This window comes from Nyctereutes procyonoides, unplaced genomic scaffold, assembly GCF_905146905.1.
Source record: "Nyctereutes procyonoides isolate TBG_1078 unplaced genomic scaffold, NYPRO_anot_genome, whole genome shotgun sequence".
Taxonomy (NCBI): domain Eukaryota; kingdom Metazoa; phylum Chordata; class Mammalia; order Carnivora; family Canidae; genus Nyctereutes; species Nyctereutes procyonoides.
The window spans coordinates 22,448,894-22,466,857 of record NW_026575159.1 but is presented as its reverse complement, the minus strand read 5'-3'; the positions used below and the strand labels follow the sequence as shown (position 1 = coordinate 22,466,857).

The 17,964-nt window shown below is 42.4% G+C and overlaps 1 protein-coding gene across 3 annotated transcripts in view; it reads left to right on the top strand.

Moving 5' to 3' along the window:
• The window catches only part of ASAP1 (ArfGAP with SH3 domain, ankyrin repeat and PH domain 1), a 355,221-nt gene that overhangs the window by 276,206 nt on the left and 61,051 nt on the right, over positions 1-17,964 (top strand). For all 3 annotated transcript variants that reach the window (XR_008662965.1, XM_055313975.1, XM_055313974.1), the window contains exon 13: positions 4,170-4,239. Coding sequence is in view for 2 of the 3 variants with exons in the window: in XM_055313975.1 (XP_055169950.1) it covers positions 4,170-4,239 (70 nt within the window). In the remaining variant the exon portion in view is untranslated. The remainder of the gene's footprint in view (positions 1-4,169; positions 4,240-17,964) is intronic.

Below are 17,964 nucleotides of genomic sequence, written 5' to 3'. Positions count from 1 at the left end.
GATGTTTGGTCAAAGACTTGAATCATCTCTACAAAGAGGATCATCTTTACAGAGATATATTGGGGATGATCCCCTCAGATCTCTGTGGAGATGGCCAGGAACATGCTTCTCATTGTGATAGGAGGAGTTAGGCAGAGCTAGGGCAGAGTGAGGACCTGGGGGGGTCACAGGAGACAAGGTTAGAGGGAGGAGGACACCAAGCCAGGAGGGCTTTGGAAGCCACTAGTGAAAGATGAGAATCATTGGAGAGTCTGAAGCAGAAGAATGCCATAATTTGACTCATTCGAAAGTGTCTCTCACTGCCCAGCTGAGAATAGCCATGTAGGATATAAGAGCAGAAGCAGGAGGCTGGGTCACAAGTGAACAGGGATCAAGGGAACAGCCACAGAGGGGTAAGAAGGAGTCAGAGTCTAGATAATGCAGGTAGGACCACCAGAATTTGTAGATCGGGGTGTAGAGAAAAGCATCCTAGCATATAGCACAGCACCTGTTTTTTTTAGAAAATCAGTGAATGTTGGCTGTTAAGTCTTGCAAAAAGTAAAAGAAGAAAAGAAACACCAGTTACCATAATCAGTATTAAACTGGACTCTCTCAACAGACACAGTGACCAAATTGTAGCCCCAATGGCAGGGGTATCTAGTAGACATAAATTATTATAGTTTTAACACTACTCACCTAAAAGACACAATGGTTTTCTTGACATCAGAATTGACTGTTTCTAAGTGAAGTGATTAGTCTCTAACTGTTCATGAAAAGTCAACAGGGTCTTTGTGTAGATATTGTTTGGTTCAAACCCTAAAATGTTGAGGGGAAGCATCACCTTGTGAGCCTGTGCTGTGTGCCTGCCAGAGCTCTCATTCAAGCCAACACATCCAGAGAGGTTGCATAATTTGACTAAGATCCTACAGCCAGCAAGAAAGCCCAAATTCTAACCTGGGTCTTAGGACTTAATGCCGGGTATCTCCCCTTCATATTTCAAAGAAATATCAACTGCTGTTGATTGTCCTTGGGGTACGCAAGGCATTAGCTGGCATACACATGCCTGACTCCATTCTGCTGGTCTGTTCTTCATTCATGCACTCATTCCACACACATTTATTAAGCCCTGTAGTGTTTCAGGCAGTCTGCTGGGTGCTGGAAGGCTTTTACCTTACAAGAGAGGTGGGCCTCACCCGAGCCTTGCCTACAGTCTGTTAGGAAGAGATAAGGAAAGCACTCTTGCTAAGGAGGCTGGAAGTCCAGTGGGCCAGCCTCCCGTAATTGCATGGGCTGCAGAGGGTGAATGAAGATAACCCAGAGTGGCCTGTCACTGGTATCTCTGGAAGAGAAAAGAACTGAAATGCTTCTACATGGAGACAGACTCACTTGCTAACAATGACTGCCCTTTGTGTCATGTGTTTTTTCTCCTAAGGATCATTTGCTTTAGTAATTTTCGAGCCTAGTTCTGGAATACTCTTTGTTACTTAAAGGATTGTTAGGCAATTTGAAAAACACTTTAAATTTTTTTAAAGTAATTTTAAAGCTTTATGACCCAGAGGCACTCATTGAGAGGCAAAGGAGTAATTGTTTTACATTTATTTTCTCAAAATAGCCCTAGAGGATGGGCATTAATATCTTCATGATGCAGATTAGGCAAGCAAGGCTTCAGGAGGTCATTTACGTGAACACAGTCCCATGGTTGGTGGGTGATGGTGCTGGGATTGAAGCCCAAGTAATCGAGCATCAGAACTGGTACTTGTGTAGTTATAATAGGCCATCTTCTAATAGAAAGTTCCTTTTCTGAAATTCTGAGGTTAGGGCATGGTGTAACTGGTGTTGTCTCTGGCACTATCTGAATAGATGGTAAAAGTCCTTGGTATGTCCATTCAGGAGCTTTTCAGGCAAGCATCCTTAAAACTTTGGGTTCAGAGAGAAAAGCACAGGCGTTGAGGCAGTCCCTAGAAATCTCAGGAATAAAAGCTCTCAAAGTGTACAGAGATGGGACTGTACAAAGGATTGACTTGATTTTGCTCCCTTTTGCCTGGTGACCTGGGGGCACCACATGAGCAATGTCTATTAGCCGAGAAAGATTACTGCTTTGTGTTTTCCCTTGGCTTTATTACTAATACAAAAGAATACGGTTTTGTATTTGATTTTGTGTTTCCTTAATCCACATGTGGAAAAAAATTAAAAAATTAAGGACTAAAGATTTTGCTAAGTAAAATGAATAAACTGAGTTGCAACAATTTCCAAAAGATTGACTAATTTGTTAGGTTGATTGGTTGATATCTTAAAATGTGTTGAGAGAGGAGGATGACACTCCCTTGGGCTTTAGTGTGTACAGGAAACACCTACCCATCTAGCAGGCTTTTAGAAGGGTAAGGTGGGATGCAAAACTGCTGCGGCATTGGTTATGTTAACCAGATGCAGGTATGATCGTGGGACAGATGTCACCTCTTGTCCCCCATTTCCCTAGTCAGTGATGCAGCTGTAATTCAAGGGTGTTTTATAATTGGTAGTTCTGCATTATGTCCTGAAGATACTAGCAGTGTGTACCGTTTGCTTTTGCTCAGATGGTATCAGATTCTTGTTTCCTAGGGCCCCTGGGTGGCTCAGTTGGTTAATAAGCATCTGCCTTCGGCTCAGGTCATAATCTCAGGATCCTGGGATTGAGCTCTGCCAGGGGCTCCCTGCCTCCCCCTCCCTCTCCATCTGCCCCCCTGCACTTGTGCTTGTGTGCTCTTTCTCTCTCAGATAAATAAATAAAATCTTAAGAGAAAAAGGTCCTTATTTCCCGCGTGAAGCATGTAGAATAAACTGTGCTACTAGCAGTAACATACACAAGAAGACAACATTATCTGTGTTCAGAGTTGGCTTTAAATTCATATTGCAGCAGGTTTCTTACAGGACTCATTTAAGAGGGGGAAGGACACATACAGTGATCTTATTTTAAATGCCCAGGAGAAGCAACAACCCTCTCCTGTGATGTTGTCTGTTTCCATAAGAAGCCTTCTCCTAGCCCAGGGAATCGCTGTTCCCTGTACGTGTCTGTTTTTTCAGGGAGATGCTCTGAACTAGTACATTTGTACCTGCCTGCACATGTGCAGATGCACCTCACAAAGGCTCACCTGGACCTGGACCATCCTCCAAAAAAAGCTTCCAAGTTGAAAGGAGTTCTCTTTGACTTTTTCTGACAAGTGTCAACCTTCCCAAAGAGAGGTGTACACATTGCCAAAAATGTTGATCCATGACTCAGAGCTCCTTTCTCTATAGCCTGAGGCAGCCTCGCCCCTACTCCTCTATGCCTGACCGGTGTCTTGAGTTAACTTTCTTAACTTCTTTAGCTTTCATTTTAATTACAGAAGCAATAGACTAATACAGCCTTCTTGTAGATGAGTCACAGATACGGTTAAAAACTCTTTAGTAGCACCCCTCATACAGGTCTGGGCCTCATTCGCAGAGATGGTGAGTGTACGTGCCTCTTTCCAGACCCTATTCTGTTTATTTGTACATATATTTACATCCCCATAGAAAATGTAGAGCACCATTTTATATGTGGTATCTTTTGGGTTTTGTGTTTTTTTTTAACATTACTAGATCATACCTGAATTCTTTTAAAACAGCTTGCTTTTTTCAATCAATATAGTAGCCTTTAGAAATGTGTATCAGCACACACACATAGTTAATTGATTCTTTTAAACTCCTACATTCTAGTCCATAGTATGAATGTAACTGTAATGCGTTTATTCATTCTCCTGCTATTAGACTTCTGGTGTTTCCCACTCCACTATCAAAAACAGTATTATCCGGCAGCCCGGGTGGCTCAGCGGTTTAGCGGCCCAGGGCCTGATCCTGGAGACCCAGGATCGAGTCCCACGTCGTCCGGCTCCCTGCATGGAGCTTCCTTCTCCCTCTGCCTGTGTCTCTGCCTCTCTCTCTGTGTCTCATGAATAAATAAGTAAAATTAAAAAAAAAAAACAGTATTATTGTGAGCCTCCTTGTATATGCCTTCTAGTCTGAACTGCCTTCCACCTGGAATAATAAAAGTGATAACAAAATGTGCTGGGGTTTTGGGGTTTGGGGTGGTTTTGTGGTGACTGTTTTATAATGATTGTCATACATACCACGATACGATTGCATGCCACAGAGTGAACCAGCTGCTGTATCAGATTGTGTTTGACTTGTTTTAGGCTCCGGAAAGTGTGGCAGAGGAGGAAGTGCGCTGTCAAGAACGGGATTCTGACCATCTCACACGCCACGGTAAGCATGTCTGCTAATTTACTGTGTTGTGCCTGTAAGGCCTTTGGCCACATGGACTAGAAAGCAAAAATGTGATGTAACCAGCACTGAAGTTTCCCCCAGGTATGTGTACTGTATGGATTTGGGTCAGATAGAGTAGGATATTCCTTTACAGAAGGAATTGGTCTTGTCCTGAGGTGTCCTGCCTCATTCTCTTGCCCTTCCAGAATGTCTCATGTTTGTTCCCTCAACCAAATGAGGTATTCTGTTCTGTTATCTTATAATCTTATCTTTTGGGAAATGTTATTGGTGTTTGTGGAAAAAAACCTAGTTCTCTGAATTATAAAGATGACAGGAGATGTTTTTTGCATGAAATAATAATTAGGAAATGAAATAATATGTATATAGTATGTTCATTGTTTTTTGTTTTTTACTATTTAAATCACTCTGGAAATCCATCATTATGTTAAAGAGCTAAAATGTATATAAATAAGATAGCGAAATAATAAAATGGCCTCAATTGTGACTCCCCTTTCTTTAGGAATAAAGGCAATTCCATGGAAAGAGAAAATAAGCTACTAACATTTGCATTCTGTTTTCTCTTCAGATTGTCAGTTATATATGCATATATATTGCATATATATTGCATCCTTACAGTTGACACTGGAAGTCTAGCTAGAATTTTTATGTTTTGTATCACCCATTTTCAACTACAAGTCCTGTACTGGGAGAATTCATATGCTGTCAGAAAAGGTTCAGTCTGGTGGTAGTCAAGGACATGTGCCAGAAAATAAGTAATTACTATTTTGCCCTTTTAACACTAGCAAGAAATTACTTTTTGTTCTGAATGATGTAAAGATTAGAATGGAAAGTGTATCAAGCAGGACTGGAAACAGCTCAGTGTACTGAGAGTCTCTACAAAGGTCTATGCAGTTAAACCCAGCAATCCCAGCTTGGAGGGAAGCTTCAGTATCCTGTGCCAAGTAATGTCTTTGAATTTATGATAAGCAGTTAATTGCTAACAGGATGGTAAAAATAAAGGATGAGCATTTATTACACTGGCAAGTTTTCATGATTCACAGTCGAGATTAGATTTCCCTCTGTTAAAAAAAAAAAATATTTCCCTCTGTTGAGTAAGAAGTACCACTGAATAAGCACTTCTTCCTACCAGACACTTCATAAAATTTATTTCACTTAATCCCTTCTATAGCCCATGTGGTAATCTGACCTTCATTTTGCAGATGAAGAAACTAAAGTACAGAGAAGCCCAATGACTGATTGGGGTTTGACATTACTCCATATGCCCCTTCCATTCTGCCCCTCTTCCTGCAGGACCCTCTCATCCTACTAGACTGTATGCTCTCTTGGGGCATTTACTAGGTCCTGTTCATCTTTCTTTTTTTGCACACTCCCTCTCCACTGACCTTGACACATGGAAGTCAGTACATACCTGTGGCCAAAACCCTCCTGCTGGAAGATTCCATGCATCTTAACAATTATTGGACTCTATGGAACTTGAGCAATTACATTATCTCTGTCCTTTGCTCCTTGCAGAGCCCTTGGAGTGATTCCTCAGAAGTCCTTAGTTTCCCTCAGCCCAACAGAGATTTTTAAACTATCATGCCAGTTGTGACAAGCCACCCATCTGCTCCTGGAAATCCTGCAGGCAGACTTAGATCAGTTAGTAATTATCACTGAGGCTAACAATTATTCATTTATCTAGCAACGTTTCATGAAGCTTCCACTCCAGGTGCTGTACTGGGCATCACAGATACATGGAAAATGAGTTAATTTTGACCTGCTCATTTTCAATTCCATGCACAGTTACCTTATGAAATGGTTCTGTCAGTCACAATAATATTAGTTACCACTAAGTGAGCACTTACTGTGAGCCAGGTTGTATGAAATGCTTTACGTGTATGACCATAGGTAGTTGTTGCCACAACCCACCAGACAGATGCTATTACTAAGAGAGGTTAGGTAATGTGCCCACCTCACAACCAGTGAATGCTGGGATTTCAGTCTTAAAGCCTCCATGAGTGCTTAATGGTCAGTGTTTGCTGGCCAAGCAGGGACCTACTCTGCTCATTATGTTGATTAAATACTCAGGGATCTGTTTCAGAAGAATTCCAGTCACATGATTCAAGATCAGAAATACTGATGGGCTATTCCCATCAATATTGGCACTGATGAGTATTGGCATTGATGATGGATGGCATTATTGAGTATTCTCCATCAGTTGGGCATTCATTGTTCTGAGGACATTACCACAATCTGTTTTATGTAGCTTCTTTTGCTCCTATTTGATAGACAATGAAACAGTTTCCATTTCTAGGCCATGTTTCTCTCTATGAGAGTGAAGATTCCCACCATCTGATTTTTCCTTACTATCACACCTTCATCACTATCAACACCACCACCATCATCACCACCGCCGTCATCACCAACAGCACCATTGCCATCATTGTGGCTGATATTGTTGAATGCTCACTAGGTGATAGGCATTCATCAGCTCAGTGCATTGTAACATTTAATCCTCACAACAACTTAAGTTATAGGCAGTGTCACCTCCACTTTTCAGATGAGGAAGCTGGGATTCAGAGAAGTTCACTTAACAGGTTACATTGCTAACAAGTGGCACAGCTAGGAATCTGATATAGGTTAGGATTCTGCTCTAATACCCTCCCACACACTCCAGAACATTCTCTCCTCCTCAGTTGCAACTCTAGTTCCTCCCCAGCATGGGATCCTAGCTTAGGCCATCACAAACATAGTTAGCCCTAAACTAGGAGTGCCTAGGAGTCCGTGTGTGAAAAAAAGCACGTACCTACATGTGCAAGCTAGAATTCTTTGATGGCCCGAAGTAGGGTGTGAATCCTGGGAGGTGGTTCATTCATAAGAACAATACAGCCCTGCACTTCTGTAATAAAAACTAGTACGGCCTCTCCTGGGTCGGTATCCTGACTCTTGGGGAGCTGCAGGGTTGACCTGTCTCTGGGCAAGTTCCAGAGTTATCCAGGGTTTTCAAATCCTAAACCCCTACAGCAGCTAGAATGGCGCTCCTCAAGTATCTAGTGTCATGAGAGGTGTTTGAGCTGCAGCTCTGCGTGGTATAGCTGGAACATGAGATCGGCAGTTGCCTGGATGTGATCATGCTTGTTCTTCATTCAGCTTTCCTGAGCCAGATTTGTGTCTGATTACTGTCTGATTTTATTAGCTGAGTTGGGCCTAAGTGGTGTGAGTCTGAGCAGAGACAAAACCCAGAAAAGACCCAAGAAACTCCTCTACCCCCAGGGAATATTCTTTGGGTTAAATATACTACAGTGAAAATTTCTGCCCATTTGACTTTATGTAGATTGGGAGCTTTTAGTCAAAGATTTGCTACATGTACCCTTTCTTTACTCTCTTTTTCCCTTAGATTCATTTGGCTATGACAGTTCTCAATAAGCATTTTGACAAGTTCTATGACCTTATTACGTCTCATCGACTTGTGTTTCTTAAGAACCTGCAGTGGGAGGCAGTGCATGTGAGGAAATCATGGAGTTAATGGAGTTGAATCAGTGGTAGTGATTGCTAAAAATAAAAAATAAGTTCTCTTCCACCTTCTTTTCTTCCTGCCGTACACATAGCTGTGGCCCAGTGTCAGTGCTTTATTAAGGCTCTAATCCACAACAGGTATCTCATCAGCCACATTATTCAGTGGCCATGAGAAAGGACTGTGGCATCTGTCAGATATGAGCCTGAATCCCACCTTTGTCATTTACTGAGTGACCTTGAGAAAAGTATTTGGCTCATATACATTATAGTGGGGATAAAATGAGATAATGGACTGTGTGTGAGCATCCAGTTAACAGGAGTCATTGATGTTAGCATTGCCTCATTGGCTCTCCTGGTGATACTGAAATCTGCCAATGGGCAGGCTCTGCTGCTGCAAACATTAGAAATTTTGGGTCCACCTCTCCTGCCCCCAGAGCAGCCCCGGGGGTAAATGGGTTCCTCCACCTAACTTCAGATTCTCTCCCACTGGTTGGTGTTATTCTGTTCCCCACTTTTCACTGGCTTTGAGCCACACTCTTTTGCAGCCAGTGACATCACGCGTAGTCCCATCCCTGCTTCCACAGAAAGGTCTCCAGAGCCACTTTTCCTGACTTTGCAAACACTATTGATTCCTGAGAATCCAATTGAAAATCAAGTCTAGGAGCTTCCTGGGAAAGCATGGTATTGAGTCATCTTTGGAAAAGTGGATAAAAGAACCCTTGTTTTCACAAAATTTAGGGCCTTTGTTTGGGACCCCTTACCAAATGGGAATTCATCCCATTTGAAGGGCCCCAGTTGGTGTCACCTATCAAAGTGACTCAGAAGAGGGTCAAGCATGCATTTAGATGGATTTGGCATGGTCTTTTGGGTTGACCATTCGTGAATGATCTGCGCCAGGGGCCAGTCATCTCCTCAGCTTACTATTCAAGGAAGAAATACATTTCTCTGCGTACCTGCAAGGTGGGCAATGTGCCCTACAAGAGTTAGTCTGCAAAACACTGCTTTTCATATGTCTGTTGAAAGACATACATTTTTTTTATTACATCCCTATGGGGATCAGATTCAGTGAGAGTCTCTGAATTTGCTATCACAATAATGTTGATAGTGGCTCCCATTTATGGGCCATCTAGTGTGCTCGGAGCAAGGTATAAAATGCTTTAATTTTGAAATACCAATTCTAAGAAATCTCCGACAAACATTTAAGTCGGCCTCAAAGCTTAAGGATAAAGAAGTTTATATCAAGTCACTAAACGATTATAAATAAATGTCTATATTTTTGAATTATTTGCTTGCCCTTTTCAGTGTAAGCATTATAGTATATAATAAAACTAATAAAGCAAACTATGAAAGAATATAAGAATTATAGTTGAAGTGAAAAATTAATGTCAAAAGCATAAGAAGTTTTGCTTCTCAAAAACCCTTATTTGCTGAATTTATTAACCTCAGCATCACATACAGTTCAGAAAACAGGTTGAAAAGAGAAAGATAACTACCATTTACCAATCACTTAGATCATGCTCTGAACTCTGTGCCAAGCTAGAGCTACAAGACACATGTCACTGTCTTTACTTTGCACTGGTCTGCAAGTTCTTAGGAGGTGGAAATTGCTTACCTCTGATCTCTCAGCACCTAACACACTGCCTGACATGCAGTTAGTGTTCAGTGAATACTTTTGAGTGAAACTGCTCTGTATAGAAGAAGAAACAAAGGGTCAGGGAGATTAAATTCCATGCCTAGGGTGATGCAGTTTATAAACAGCTGGACCCGTTTTCAAACCTTAAAGCCTCTGCGCATTCTAGTACATAAATAAGCCTTTCCTCAGATGCCAACTTGTTGTTAGGTATATGAAAGTCTCTTGAATAACCATTTTATGAAGCAAGGAAGCCCTTATCCTGTCACTGAATCACCATAGGGTCTTAGGGTTAGAAAGGTCTACCAGGGTTTCCTGGAAGGAGGAAATGGAAAATCCTGATTGTAAAGATACTACAAAGCATCCGTGAATTTGTCTGAAGACTGATTTTTTTTAAATCTTAATTTTTCAGATGCCTGCAGATGCTCATATATTTAACACTCTAACAGTCATTAAGTTCATAATCACTTTTTCTCAATCAGCCAACACTAAAAGTACTTTCGTAAAATACTTTAATTTTAATCAAATAAATCAATTTCATAAAATATCACACAAACATCCACGAAGAAGGTTTGGTGTTTTACTCAAACAGGCTGAGAATCCAGCGGGACTAGACCAGGCAAAACCTCTTTTAGAGGGTGTTCAATTGGCTGAATATTTTAAAAGTAGGAGGGGGGATCAGGAGTACAGTCTTCTGAGGCGCCCTGCAATTAATGCCCTTCCAGCTACTTACTATGTGTGACTTTGTTAGAACATCTAAGTTTACTCCTCATCTGTGAAATAGGGTAATAACAGTGCCTGTCTTCCAGTGTTGAGAGAATTCAAGGAGTGGATGCATTTAAAGCTTTGTGGAGCCTGGACCACAGTGGGCACTTCATAAACTTAGTGGTTACTCTCACCATCTCGGAGGTGAGATGTGCTGAGGTGGGTCACAGCATCAGATCCTGGAGCCAGACTGCCTGGATTCAAATTCCAAGTGGCACTGAATCCCTAGGAGGCTTTCCCCATCTAAATAGAATAGGACTTTAACAATGCCTGATTTGTAGGTGGGTGTAAATATTTAAATTAGCTCATTGATTATAAGCAACTAGGACAGGATGTGGGGCAGGATTAGTGCTCAAAAAATGTCAGCTGTTATTACTATTCCTATTATCTTCTTCCCTGATGTGTTACTACCTCTATTTGAAACCGGGACGTATTGGAGTTTTTTTGTTGGTTTTTTTTTTTTTTTTTTTTTTTGGTATTGCTCTCCTTCCTTCTCAAGGTCTCTATGAACCAGGTTCAGGTATCTGTCTTCACAGTTGTTTCACTTGCACCCGTCAGAGGTTAACAGCATCTCTGGCACCTCCAGGGCATTCCACCAAAGCCCAGAGCTTGAGGTCTGTCCCTGCCTTGGGCTTTTTGGAATCCACAGACATTTCCCAAGGACTGTTGTTTTCAGTCCAATCCAGAGCCCTGAAGACAACATTGGGCGGCAAGAGGTTTATTTAGCAGGTGCTCTGGGTGTCTGTCAGAAGGCACAGGGCAGCCCGCACCGTGGAGCTCTCCCCTCCTTGTCGTGGGTTTAACAACAGGTTTCTACTGGCCTTTACGGTGTTCTAAGGACTCCTCATCTCTGTCACCAGTGTCACTGCAAGAGAGTATTTTCCTTTCTCCAAGAGATTGGAAGCAATACTGAATTGTCAAAGGGCAAACTTGGGAGTCCCTGAATCCTGGGCTCAAACCCCTGAACAAGCCATAGGACCTTGGATCCTCCCATTTTCTCCAGTGTAAAATGGGTATAATTTGCTCATGAAACATTTTTCTGATTCCAAGCAGCCCCTGAGCCAGGTGCTAGAGAAGCAGGGATGAGTTAGCAGCTCCTCACTCTGGAGCTTGGAGTGACCCAGGAGAAGTGAGCAGGATGCTGCGGTAGAAAATGAAGGGGAAGCTGCCTTCGTGTGGCCAGGGAAGGCTTTTCTGAGCAGACAGCAGTAAAGCAAGGGAGGAGGAGTGCCAGGAGAGGGAGGAGGGGAGTCCCCACTCCTGAGGCCAGAAAGCACGTTCAGGGAGCCCGGGAGAAACCAGTGTGGGTGGAAATGGTATCACTTTCCTTACCCTGTTTTAAAGAGTCTTTTGGAGGCTTAAATAGCACAGTCTTTGAAAGCTATTGCTATCTATATATTCTGGGTTTCTAAAAAAAAAAAAAAAGGAAAAAAAAAGCATTCAAGGAGGAACTTAAAAACTACTTTATGGTTGAAATAGCAGAAGGTCCAATTAAGCAAGAACCATTAAAGGCATAACAACATCCTGTACCACTATTATTGTAAATCTCTGTTTAAAATGCTCTCTCCCCCACTTGGCTGTTAATTCTGTTTTATGTCTCCTCTGCCAGCTTCAGGTGATGCCATTTTTCTTCACCTGATCACCCAGTCTCACCCTGCTGCCCTTGTGACAGGGCACCCTCAGCCCGACCCTTTTCTTTACAGACCAGGACTGACTTAAAAGAGTGCAGCCTCAGGTCTCCCCGGCACTGGTGTTGAATCCTAACTGTCACGGTCACCCGCAGAAGAAACGCGGCCGCTCCACTCTAAACGATGTTAAATGGACATAGAAAATAAGCACCACCAGTTCCAGAACTCAGGGGGTCACCATGGATTCTCTGTGGGCTTCTCCCTCATTGCAAATGCAGAACCAAAGACATTAGTATTTATTTATTAGAACTTGACTTCCCAAGTTCAAGTTCCCTGAAAATATGTTTAGAAGTATGTCTGGTTGTGTCTTACAGGTTATTTATGCTTCTAACCAATACATTGAACAGAAATTTTTTCCATATTTAAATCCCAGGATGATATATTAGCACCAGCAGTATAGAGTTTATTTCAGATGCAAATACTAAATAGTTTTTATTCAGGTGCTAGCATCTGAATAAACGTGGAAGAGGCTGCAATCTGCTAAATGAATCCAGTGATTCTCAGCCCTGACCACAGAGTAGAACCATTAGGTTCCATCCCCAAAGGCTCTCATTTAATTGGTCTAGAGTTGAAGCCCAAGGCTTGCTTCCCTGGTGAAGAACCACTGAGCCCATCCCTCGTTTGCCAGTGTTACAATTCCGAAGACCAGGGGGCGTGTTCTTACAAAGAGGTCTGTAGACATCTGCAGCAGATTGCAAGGCCTTCTGCAAAGTGCGTGAGCTGGCTTGTGGACCTCATTGATAACTCAGCCAGTTTGAAGTCTGACTCTCACCACATCCCTCTTTATCCACAGAGGGTCCTGTTCATAAATGAAGCAGTAAGATCAGCAGGGGGCAAGTCTCCACAGCCTGAGTCCCAAGCATTTCTGGGAACAGCTCTGACCCCCTCACTCCTACTCTGTCTACATGCTCTGTGTCTTCACATCTGCCCAGGCTCTCTCTGCTCCCCCACCCCACCCCACCTGTGGCCCACGGCCACCAGTTTTCCCCGCCACCCTCCTATCAGACAAGATTTGCTGTTCTATTTGGACCTGAGTGATGTTAATGGGTAACTCTCCCAGAAGTGGTTCCATTTTAACAAGGAACACTGTTTTATTCTACAGAGAAGTGGATGACAGTAGAATTTTACATACCAGGTATATGGACACCATTAGAAAAGAGATCTGGGAAATCATTAGTAAGCTTAAAAATAGTAACAGTTACTGAGCACAGACTACCATGCTAGGTGCTTTATGTAGGTTTTCCCACTTAATTTTTATGACACCCTTGCGAGGTAGTTGCTATTACTTCCATCTAAAGGGACAAGTCTGGAAGTCCCCTAACCACCAGGTGCTAGACCCAGATTTGACCCCAAAAAGTTGAATTCCAGAATCTGGACATCTGCCACTTGGGAGGTGGGGCACCAGATTTTTTTTTTTTTGACCCCAAAAAGTTGAATTCCAGAATCTGGACATCTGCCACTTGGGAGGTGGGGCACCAGATGCTTGTGCATTGCCTTGGTTCATTATCACAGCAAAGCAGCATTGTTTTCCTTCTTTGTGATGAAGAGATTTGAACTCAGGAGGGTGAAGCTATTGGTTCATGGCTGTTAGCAAATGGTTAGGCCTAGACCCAAAGCCAGGTCTGATTGTCTCCAAAATTACGGATTTTTCCTCTATTCTACTGTATACCTTGTAGTATGAATAAATTGCCTTTGTAAATTAACAAAATATTGGCATTGCTCCAGACAAAAGGGCAGGAGCCTCAGTTCCCCGAACCCTGAAGTGTGGCTCCCTGAAAGCCAGGTACCTTTTTTTTTTTTTTTTTTTTTTAGAGAGAGAGAGAGAGCATATGCACAGGAGCCAGGGGTGGAGGAGGGCAGAGGGAGAAAGAGAATCCCAAGCAGGCTCTATACCCAGTGTGGAGCACAAGATGGGGCTCAATCTCACAATCTGAGTTCACAACCTGAGCCGAAATCAAAAGTCAGACGCTTAACTTACTGAGCCACCCAGGTGCCCCTGAAAGCCAGGTATTTGGGGTAGTTTCTCACTGTGATTTCAAAGACCAGCAAGCATCAGTTTCTTGATTCCTTCTAGTAAATCTTCCAGAGGCACAAGGCCTCATGGTGCTGCTGCTGCTGCCTAGGATTTGAGGAACTGCCAACTAAATCTGCCTCATGCTGCAAGGAGCCTGCCGGGAGCTTCCTCAGGGAACTGATTTCTTAGATGAAGAAGAGGGGGTGAAATTGAATTCAAATGTAAAAGAGGTCACAGATCAAAAGCACCAGCCTTGCAGGTTGTGAGGGCTGAGCCTACACAGCCCTTCTTCGGGGTCATTCTGTGTGCATCTGACATGACTGGAATTCCAGCAGAAAAGTGAGTGCAGTAAAACCTCATTGGTTTAGAGCCCACAGATCCAAAAAGTGTGCCTCTTTGGTTGCAGTAGATGTGACTGGTTCTTAAAAGGTAAAAAGACTAAAGAAAATTCTGATTTTACAGATTTGAAGGTATAAAAGAAATGACCTGTGCTCTGAAATTAGTGGGTTTACATGTTATTCCCTACCCCATCCTCCCCAGGATAAGAAACAGGGGAGTCCTTAAAATTATGTTTTACCTTCACCTAACATTCTGCTAGCTGTGACCTTAGGGCAAAGTTACTTCACCTCTTTGTGCCTTGGTTTTACCATCTATTCAAGTGGGGGTGATAGTAAGTGGTACTCACTATAGGTTGGTTTTGCAGATTAAACACATAAATATATGTGAAACACCTAGAACAGTGTCTTGTACAGGGTCTTTGTAATCGTCAAGACACTTATGCTTCCCTCATTTTAATTACCAGGTATGTGAATGTAAGGGAAATAGAAATCTGTTCTAAATGTTTGCCTCAGATACTCACTGCCCATTTTTTAATAAAATATAATGAGAATACTTTTTTTAAAACGTAGCCTATAGTTCGGATGTTTTATCATCAAATTGCTGCATTTTGTAGAATTATTTTAAAAGGTTTTTGGTTGGACAGCCCCGGTGGCTTAGCAGTTCAGCACCGCCTTCAGTCTAGGGCCTGATCCTGGAGATCCAGGATTGAGTCCCACATCAGGCTCCCTGCATGGAGCCTGCATCTCCCTCTGCCGGTGTCTCTGCCTCTCTCTCTCTCATTCTGTGTGTCTCTCGTGAATAAATAAAATCTTTTAAAAAAAAAAAAGTTTTTGGTTTACAAGCTCTGGTTGGTTAACAAGGCATGGATTACAGTGTTACTATGGTTACATAGGAAATAAGAGTTTAAAAGTTCTTGTGCTGGCTCATGAGGCACCTGGGTGGCTCAGTCAATTGAGCATCCAACTTGATTTTGGCTCAGGCCATGATCTCAGAGTTGTGAGACGGAGTCCCATGTCAGGCTCCACGCTTAGTAGGGAATCTGCTTGAGATTCTCTCTTCCTCTCTCCCTCTGCCCGTTCTCTCTCTCTCTCTCTGTCTCTCTCTCTCTCTCACTCACTCACCAAAATAAATTCCTTTAAAAATAATAAAAAATTTTTAAAAATTAAAAAAAAATACAAAAAAACAAAAAAAATAAAATAAAATAATAAAAATAAAAGTTCTTGTGCTGGCCCAAATTCTTTATCTGGCAAGTAGAGGCACTCAGATTAACACTTGTAGAAATTAGTAAATGAAATAACGTGCAGCATGTTTGTCAGTTGCAGTAACAACATCGGCCCCACTTCTTACCAGAAGCCCAGATGAACTCTTTTTTCTATTTACATTATAGCACATACTCTCAAAAGTAAAGTGACGAGTTCCTTATCACAGTAAGAGATTTTCAAGAATGTCTGCATATTCGAATATGTCTTTCTCACACATATATCTGCCAACTGGAAATGAGTACCATGGTGTAAATGGTTGGGAGGGTTAAGGGAATCCATAGTTATGTACACTCTAGAAAGAATTATTTCAGTTAGATGGTACCTTCTCCTCCCCTAAGCTATCTGAAAGACTGCTAAAGGGGAGGAGAACTTTCATTGTAGCCACAAGATAGTAATTTTGGAACATGGAACATGTCCAGAACTGGTGGGATTTTTCAACAGAAGTATTAAGTGTTTGGAGGGAGATAAGGGGACCGGCCATTCCAGCATAGGAAGAACAAGAAAAGGAAAAGCAGGAAAAATGTTTTCACATACTACGAAAATGTCCCAAGGGCTTGCCTTGATGAGGGAACAGTGTAATAAATGGGAAGAGCTCTGGGAAGAAATTTGTTCAGATCTCAGCTTTGCTTTTTACCTTCTGTAAAACATTGGTCAATGTACTTTTGCCTTCCTGACCCTCAGTTTCCTCATCTGTGAAATGAGTACATAACAGTAGCCCCACTATTGGGACAATTGCAAGAATTCCATAATAAAATTTACTAAAGTATCTAGCAGTTTAGGTGCCCAGTGAATGAATACTATTATCTTGCCCCCAAATAAACCAAAATACTTTCCAAAACACAGTAGTTTTAATATATTAAAACTTCAGAGATAAGATCTCACTTTAGGTGTTCCGTATGTACCTAACACCTTGCCGGAGGATTATTGTGTTTATTGACTGCATGTGCCTCTAGGGCAGAGTAGGTGTCTAGAAAAATACTTACTGAACAAAAAGTTTGAAACGACCATAATGATCAGAACAGCCCTGTTACCAAATATTAGCATAGAAAGTGAACAGGGCTTTATTATTTTTACCTCTTCCCACACAACGGCCTCAGGCTGCTGAGGTCAGGCTCATTCCCCCAAGTAATTAATGATGTTCACTTGTTGTTTGTGAAGCCGAGCAATTCAATACGATGATGGAGGGAAATCATTTCATTTCTGGATACTAATTCCAGTAGCAGCTGCTTCCTGCTAACAGAGAAATATGCCTGTGCTAACAACTTCACACTTCCAGCAAAAACATTTCACCGTGGTACACACTCAGCTGTTTGAGGACAAATGTGGGGTGTTTGTTTTCTTCCAGGAGACGCAGAAACGTTAATCAGAGTTGACTCATTCCGTTTCTACAGGCATTTCTACTTACATATCTGATGATTTTCCTAGCTGAACAGCATTTTCTATTTTGAGTGGCAGAGCATTATGTCAGAGGATAGTATCTTCATCACTTCTGCTCATGGAATGCGTCCAGAGCTTCCCTAGTTGGAGCATTTTCAAAAGTGAAAAACTCGAGGGTGGTCTTGCCGTGTGTGTGTATAAAATGAACACATCTGTGTATATTGGTAATTGAAAAAAAGTTTGCAAAACAATATATACAACTTGAACCAACCCCAAATTTTTTTTTGTAAGATTTTATTTTGAGAGAGAGAGCACTAGAGAGAAAGCGAGCAAGCACAAGTGGGGGACAGAGGAAGAGGGAGAAGCAGACTTCCTGCTGAGCAGGGAGCCCGATGTGGGGCTCGATCCCAGGACCCTGAGATTATGACCTGAGCAGAAGGTAGACGCTCAACCAACTGAGCCACCCAGACACCCTTGGACCCATGATTTTTTAAAACAGACATCCTTGCTCGCTCGCTCTTTCTCCCCCCTCCCTTTCCCTCTCCCTCTCTCTTCCCCTTCCCTCCCTCTCCCTCTCCCTCCCTCCCTCACATACATAACATCTTGTAAACTCACTGGATTAACTGTTTTGTCTGGGTATAAAGTGAGATTAACAGGTAGCGTTTAGTTTCTTCTTTGCACCATCTGTGTCCCCTAGTGTTTCTTCAGTTAGTACCATTCTTGTAATGAAAAGTGAAATGTGTAAGAGGACAAGCCTCAGAGTTTCAGGGAACAGAGCTGTAAAATCTTTGATTTTGTATTTGAAATAGAAGCACCCATAGCTTTTGAAAGCTGCTGCTCAGCAGCAGACCTGCCTTCCCTCGACTCACTGTCCAGATGCCTGGACTGAGTGATACACATACTATAGAGAGGTAGCTTTGGAATAATTGTTTAGAAACCTCATTTTTTTAACAGTATCTTGAGTCCCCAGCCCCCATTACCATGACTGCAGCTTTGATTCAGGCCCCCATTGTTGCTCATCCATCTCACGGCCTCGGCCTCCTCCCCCGCCACCCTCCTGAATGCACGGGATCTACTCACTGCTCTGGTGAACCCCCTTCATGAGATTGCCAGAGCCACTGGAGCAGGAATTTG